Source organism: Trichechus manatus, unplaced genomic scaffold, assembly GCF_000243295.1.
Source record: "Trichechus manatus latirostris isolate Lorelei unplaced genomic scaffold, TriManLat1.0 scaffold00075, whole genome shotgun sequence".
Classification (NCBI taxonomy): domain Eukaryota; kingdom Metazoa; phylum Chordata; class Mammalia; order Sirenia; family Trichechidae; genus Trichechus; species Trichechus manatus.
The window spans coordinates 12,787,872-12,796,015 of NW_004444011.1; the positions used below are offsets into that span (position 1 = coordinate 12,787,872).

General features: G+C 35.0%; 1 protein-coding gene across 1 annotated transcript in view; it reads left to right on the forward strand.

Moving 5' to 3' along the window:
• Positions 1-8,144, forward strand: part of CUBN (cubilin) — a 396,867-nt gene that overhangs the window by 50,697 nt on the left and 338,026 nt on the right. Inside the window, 4 exon segments of the mRNA XM_004391280.1 lie at positions 747-842; positions 4,649-4,767; positions 5,200-5,386; positions 6,561-6,716. Coding sequence (XP_004391337.1) covers positions 747-842; positions 4,649-4,767; positions 5,200-5,386; positions 6,561-6,716 — 558 coding nt within the window.

Below are 8,144 nucleotides of genomic sequence, written 5' to 3' on the forward strand. Positions count from 1 at the left end.
AATTCATGGATTCGGGATACATTAGTATAGCTATAGCATAAGTAAGAATTAAAAAAAAAATTTTCAATATTAATTGAAAACAATAAACTTTATAAGTTTTGATATAGCCTATTGAGAAAATGCAAAATTGGAAATCTTTTCTCTGTGATCGCTGATCTACTGCTACATTATTCCCACAAATAATTTATTAATATAGTGCACTCTTGAGACGTTTTACATATGAAGTTTACTGAATAAAAGGCATGCCAGTAGGCATACAAAACTTACTAGTTTCCCTTCTCTTATGGAAGGAAGTTGTTACTGCTATTCTCTAATCTAAATTGAATTGCTATCCAAGAAGTTCAGGGAGTTCTGATGTATAAACTGAAACCGTATATGCGTTAATAACATGAAACAGCAGTACTTTGAACTCTTACAGTCATTTAGCTCTAAAAATACCAAAGTCACTGTAATGAAAAAATGTCAACTTCCTTAGTGTCAGCACTTCCTAAGTCTACCCATAGTTTTATATATCTATTTTCATGAGAAACGACCCAGAACATTAGCTCTGAAATCAAGTTCCTAATTTTTGTTGTTCTTGTTATTCATTAGGAAATTTTATCTGTTTATGACGATTTATATTTGCATTTTCGGTTTTGATGAAGAGGATCCCTGATTTGCCTGGTTCATGTTATTTGATTCTCAGATTGGTTCTTCTCACATACTTTTGGCATTGCTCCTCATTGCCTCTGCTCTTGCTCTGATAGGGTACCAGGGCAATGGGAGAGTGTGCACACTCCTAGACATCTGCTCGGTCAACAACGGAGGCTGCCACCAACATGCTTCTTGCTCCTCAGTTGTAGGTAATGCCCATCTCTCCTGGTTTTGGATATTTTAGTATGATCCTCTAGAACAAATCAACAGTTTAAAAAATATAATCCTCTATCCTCAAAGTTCTTATTTCGATCTTCAAACAAAAATTTAATCCTTGTTATAAATCTATACATTTAGATTATTTTTAATGGAAAAGGCTATGCTTTTTAATGATCTGCTCTAATTGAGGAATTATTCCCCAAAGTGATTAAGCCTGCTAATCAACTCATGACTATATTCCAACAAGCAGGAAGGAGAAAGGGTCAAGGATATGCCATTTCCTTTAAAGACTCTTCCATTTCCATGCTATTGGCCAGAACTAAGCCACATGGCCACACCTATCTGCAAGCAAGGCTGGGAAATGTATCTTTTTTACAGGAAACCATGAATCCAGCTAAAAATAAGAAGTTGTTAGTTGCCATGGAGTTGATGCCACTGCTAAAAAAGTAAAAAGTGGATCTATAGTGACAACTGGAAGTGTCTGCAACATTGTGTAAAAGGGGATTCACTTCCTAGGGTTTTTTTTTTTTTTTTTTGATATATTGTTAATTTTTCTCTCAAAAATATACCAATTTTTATGATCACTAACAGTATATGAAACTATTGCTTTACCTCACCTTTGAAAATAATGAACTCTGTTTTTATTTTTCATCTTGGCCAACTTTATAGGCAAGAAGTAGTTTTTCATTACACCCACTCCTCTCTTATTGTCATGGTTAGGGTCCAAAGACCAGGTCATTGTGTGAAAATCGGCATTATGCAAAAATGGAGGATGACTACGTCAGATCACAAAAATATTATGTGGAACACATATGTCCCTCTGGACCTGAGAGGTGGAAAATGTAGGTGGGCACTGTATGTCCCACTGGTCATGAAAGGGTTACTGCCAGACTTACGTCATTAATGAGCAAAATAGTCCAGATAGTAGATTTTTTTTACTATTGTCGCAAATGCGAAATGTCAGATAATGAGATACTTGATAAAAGTGAAGAGTAACCCAAAAACCTGTTTCTGTCGAGTTGATTCCGACTCATAGAGACCCTATGGGACAGAGTAGAACTGCCCCATAGAGTTTCCAAGGAGCAGCTGGTGGATTTGAACTGCCAACCTCTTGGCTAGCGGCCAGAATCTTAACCACTGCGCCACTAAGGCTCCAAGTGAGGAGTAGGTGTATTTTATTTGCACTTTTTGGTTACTATTGATAAGTTAATTAATTCTTTTCACATTGTTACTGACCATTTGTTTTTTACTTTCCCATTTGCTAATGTCTTTGACCATTTTTATTGGGTTCATCTTTTCTTACTGATTTGTTACATTTCATTATGTAAGTCATTAACTCATTATCTGTCTTATGTTTTACAAGTATTTTTCCTGGCATGTAGTTTTTCTTTTAATTTTGTGGTGGTGTTTTTAATCCTGAAGTTCAACTTTTTAATGTAGTCAAAAAGATCAATTTTTTCTTTTATGATTTCTCCATTGAGTGTCACATTTAGAAGACTTTTCCTACTGAACACTTTTAAAAAGAGTTAAATGCATTTTCTTTTATACTTTTATGGGTTTTTTTTTTTTTTTTAAAAAGGAAACATTAAGATCTTTGATCTTTTAGGATTAATTTTTAACTGTAGCATCAAGTAGAGATTTAGCTTGATTTTTTTTGCTAAAGGGGTGAACCCAGTTCAATTTATTGAGTAATGTCTTATACCTCTTGCTATTTCAAAATAAGACCTTTATTTTTTACTCACTTGTCATATATATATGAATATAAAGTATGCATATGTATGTAAATGTATGAGTGTGTGCATACATCCGGCTATTTGACTAATCATGAAGTGATTAACAGCAGTGACTTCTGGAGACAGATTGCTTGGGTTTCTCTTGTAGCTCCATCACTTCTAGCTATGTGTCATTGATCAAGATATTTAATCTCTCCATGTTTTAGTTTCTTCATCTGTAAAATGAGGATGATAAGAGCACCTATATTTCATAGGGCTTTTGAAAGGATTCAATGAGTCCAGATATGTAAAGTACTTGCACGGATGCTATTATTATGAGAATAACATCCTTGTTATATAGAAGACAGTCACCTTAGAGATGACATGAAGTAGCACTTTATGTACTTCTGGGTTGGTCTTCTTTGTTCCAACCTGTAAGCTTACCCCAGGAAACTTTAAAAAATTCCAAGCTAAACTGTAGCAGCACTGGAGTATATTTACCCCATTTTTTCCCATAAACATTTCTTTAAAGAAGTAATTAACTATAAAGAACACATCTCTAGGAAATCAGTTATTAAAAAAAGATACATGTGTATTTTATTATTAATCTCTGTGCTTTATTTATTATTATAATCTAGCAAATAGTATATAAGCCTGAAGATGTGAAAAAGACCTATATTATCATCCAATTATATTGCGTATCCGTCACATTGTATAATTTGTTCTGCTTGTTTCTTTAAATCTTCAGCAAGGATTCCTATTCATCTTCAACATTTTTGCTGTCAGAGGAATGCACTTAAGATAATTTTCATATTGATATCCATGTATTATTTTCATAATTTTACAGTAGTAGGAATAGCATATATTTGTTCAATGATACATGAATTTTGCTATTAAGTAAGAACTCTAAAAAATTGGATAAATTCAGTAAAATATAAGAACTAGTAATTTTTTATTTTAAACATTACTTTAAAAAAAACTGTAGAGATGCTGAATACTCTCATACTATTTTTACCTATTATCTGGTGTACATTAGACTGGGGTTCATAATTAATAGTGGATCCATGTGTCAAATAGAGTCAAACATTTCAAATTTTTTGACCAAATTCTTTTCCTATCTGATTAGACTATTATTGTTTTTACCTTGTAATGAGGTGATAGAGAGCCATAAAGATATGGGAGAAGTGTTGATGCCTCTAAATTCATTTCATGACGGCTAGCCTGATTAAAACTAGACAATATGGAATCTGCATATCCATTTAACTGGGAACATGAAAACTGCCCATGTAAACTATAATCTTTGCGACATGCTGCCAGCATTTTGCACATGAAGGTGCTGCTGGCTCCTTTGGCTCCATTATGTTCTAGCTATGTGTCCTTGGTCAAAACTCATAATCTCTCTGTGCTTCATTTTCCTCATCTGTAAAGTGGGGATTACAATAATACCTATTTATTGAGCTCTTGAGACGATTCAAAGGAGCTCTGGTAGAGCTGTGGTAGAGCAGTTGGCTGCTAATCTAAAGGTCAGTGGCTTGAGCCCACCAGTTGCTCTATGGGAGAAAGATGTGGCAATCTGCTTTCTAAAGATCTACAGCCTTGGAAACCCTATGGGGCAGTTCTACTTTGTCCTATAGGGTTGCTATGAATCAGAATCACCTTGAAGGCAACATGTTATTTTGGTGAGAGGATTAAGTCCGTCAATATATGTAATGTGTTTGCAATGATACCATCATTACCAGAAGAATACTCTTTTGCTGCTGTCAAACCATCCACAGTGAGGATCTCCGCTCTTCCCTTGGGATACCTCACACTGTTCACAGCTCAAGATCATCTGACATGGACTGACAGCACCAGTGTCAACTGATATATAAAGCACTGGAAACATTTAATATCTCTTTTACTTTTAAGAGTAAAAAATGGAAAAATAAAGACTCTAACATTTTCTCCCCATACCATGTCTTGTCTGCTCGGAGGAATATGTAGGTTTTGGAGATTTTTTTTTTCTTGATAACAGAGCCGAGTTTAGTTACTTCATCTGGACTGAGGAGACTTATACTGATACTTCTATTTTTATTTCTGAACAGGTTCCTTACCTCTCTGTACTTGTCTCCCGGGATATACTGGAAATGGTTATGGGCCAAATGGATGTGTACAACTCAGTGATATTTGTCTCAGTCACCCCTGTTTAAATGGACAATGTATTGTGAGTCCTTTGTACTTCCTAAAAAATAGAGTACTTGAAAATAATTTTAGTTTCACTTTCAGGAAATGTATTTTATTATATTATTCATGAATATGAGGTTATGATTCAAGCTTAAGATAAGGAACTGTCAATAACTGTCAGATAAAAGGCAAGTAGCAACTTTAGTTCCCAGTAAAAATTAGAGTTAATATCTTTTTCTCTCAGTAATTTACAAAGTAGTAAACACAGACTATAGTTTGATCTAAATAAGTCTGACCTCTTAGCAATTGCCATTTAAAGGTATTCACTATAAGCTAGGGTACTGGAAAATATATTTATTAGGGTTCAACATCTGCTTAAAAATATCACATAGCACCTCTTTTATTATTTTGGTCGATTCAAGTTTATTGTCTATCCATTTGTTGTATGGCATTATGCTTTTCCTTTCTATAGGAAACAGTCTCTGGTTATGTTTGCAAGTGTGAATCAGGTTGGGCTGGCATCAACTGCACAGAAAACATCAATGAGTGTTTGAGCAACCCCTGTTTGAATGGGGGAACTTGTGTTGATGGTGTTAATGCTTTCAGTTGTGAATGCACCAGTGCCTGGACTGGCTCTCACTGTCAGATTCCCCGGCAAGGTAAGGTCAGCTTTAGGTCATATGTTCACAGCTTTAGAGTATCATCCTTTAATGAGTTCTGCAGATTCTTCTACTGAATCTGCTTTCTTGTCCAGTTACTCAAATTTACAAATTTCTATGTAAGCCAGAAGAACCTTTTCTTCAAAATAATTAAATTAGTATTTGTTACTTTCATTATTTTTTTTCTGAAAATAAAATATGCTAAGATATTACCCTTTATAATTTTCTAAGGGAGAGTTTTGTATAGTAGCCCTGGAACCCCTGGTAGCATAGTGGTTAAGAGCTATGGCTGCTAACCAAAAGGTCGGCAGTTAGAATCCACCAGGCTCTCCTTAGAAACTCTATGGGGCAGTACCACTCTCTCCTATAGGGTTGCTATGGGTCAGAATTGACTTGATGGCAATGGGTTTTGGGTTTTAGTTTCCCTAGAATGCTATACTTAATCATGTTACTCTCTTGCTCTAGACTATGCAGTGGCTCCCCATTGCCTGTTAAATGAAGACTAGGGCTAATTTTCAATATGCTCTATAACCAGGCCTCACCCATCTAACCTTATTTTTCACTAGTTCCCTAAAAACACCCCCACTCAAGCCAGACATCTGACCCCATATGCCACCCATGTGTATTTCTACTGTGTTCATTTATTTGGGACATTTCTCCCCTCTCCAAATTCTTTTCTTCCTTGCCACTCAAATGTATCTATCCCACAGGAACGCATCACATTCATCTGACTACTCCACACCCCATTTATTACCACTGATTCTGAATCAACACACTTTTACTGATCTTTCATTGTGTGTTTAGGACTATGGTAGACTCTGTGGGGAAGTATGGAAGTGTAAAATATTGTCTCCATTTATTATCTGCCTATCTTCCAGTTGAGAAGGAAAACTAATGCAAAATAGCAGAGAAGATACAAGAACTAAAGATCAGAAGTAAACTGAGTGGGGCAAAGTTAAGTACATAGAAGTGGAGAGGATACGAGTCAGGGAAAGTCATGGAGGAGGAGATGTTGACAGAAAAAGGGGAGAGAGAAGAACAAATGATGGTGCTTTTATCCTCGACGTTAATTACTCAGCCTTTTCTAAATATTTCAACAGCAGGGTTAGAGTTGCCTAGCTTCCTCCTCCTAGGAGTCTCTGAAAAGCATGGTTCATTTTCTTTTCCTTTGCAGTTTGCGGAGGGTCACTGTCAGGGATGAATGGAACCTTCAGCTACAATAGTCCTGATACTGGTTATGTTCATGACGTTAACTGCTTCTGGGTTATCCGAACTGAAGAGGGAAAGGTAAATGCAGTATCTCCTGTCCAATTGTACATTTAATTTATATGTATGAATATGTCATATGTGTAAATATATTCCATACAGTACGTATAATGATATTTCAACTATCATATATTGAGTACTTAGCAAGTACCTGGCTTTGGGCTAGACATTTTGTACACATTTCTCTGACCTTATACTAACTGTTTGAAATAAATAACAGTATCCTCATTTTATAGATGAGATAATGGAAACTAAAAGAAGCTAAGTAATTTTTTAGAACACTCCTTAGCTTGCAGTTGGAATACTTGGATTTCATAGCCAAGTTTTTCTGGTTCCAAAGTCCATGCTTTGCCTGTATAGACAAACTGGTCATCTATACTCAGTGGACTATAAGCCAATAGTTGATTTGTAAAGTCATGTGGTTACTGAGTCAGTAGTGGATAAAAATGATCACTCAGTATTATGTTGATTATACTGGTGACTAATATTAAGATGATATACTTACTAAAAGTCTTTTCTGTGCCAGGTAATATGCTAAGTATTACTTCATATACATTATATTACTATATTTTTATCTCTGATAACCCTGAAGGATAGGAGTTATTATCCTAGTTTTGCAAAGAGGAAACTGAGCGTACAGAAGCTGAGAAATTTGTCCAGCTTCATATGATTTTGTGAGTGGTATGCAGTGACTTAAACCCAGGCCCCTCTGCTCCAAAGCCTGTGCTCTTAGCTGCTACAAGAACACTCTTCAAAATAACATTTGAGCCTACAGGTTTTAGTGCTTTTATCCCCAACATTAATTACTCAGGCTTTTCTGAATATTTATTTTCTCAACAAGTCCTGGACTCAGTAAACTAAAGTGCTATATCTGAATAGATAAGGTTTAATCTTGAAATTCTATTAACTTTTTCCAGCTAATTAATATTACAGAGATCCTTGTAAAAGGGTCAGAAAACACTTTTTTTCCCCCTTGAGGAGGGAGCGTGCTTTGGGGCATGGTGACCCCACAATAGAATAAACTCCAAAATAAATTTCTCAGTGGCTGTGTTATGCAAATTTCCACTTCATTTCTGTGAATTCTGTTTACTGACATCAGGAAACATTTTTCTCTTGAGAAAAAATTCTTATGTTAAAAATTTTAACTACATTTTTACCAGTTTGTAAGAAACTGTATACCATTTTTCTTGATTATTATTTTATATCTTCTTCCCACTATAATATACATAATGTAGGGGACAATATAAACAAATCTGGGTAGCTTAATTCATGAGCACATGTTTGATTTTCATTGAAATTGTTTCAAAGGTGAAAAAGAAGCAATGTTAGACAACAAATCTTAAAAATACCCAGAACAGAATTTCAAAAATATCCTGATATTCTTTTTCATTAACTGAATACTGTTGTGATTTTAGGTTATAATGGAAATTGAATTCAACAGCCTTTTCTGGGTTGTTTGTTTTAAATGAAGTTGTTAGTATATTATCTTTCA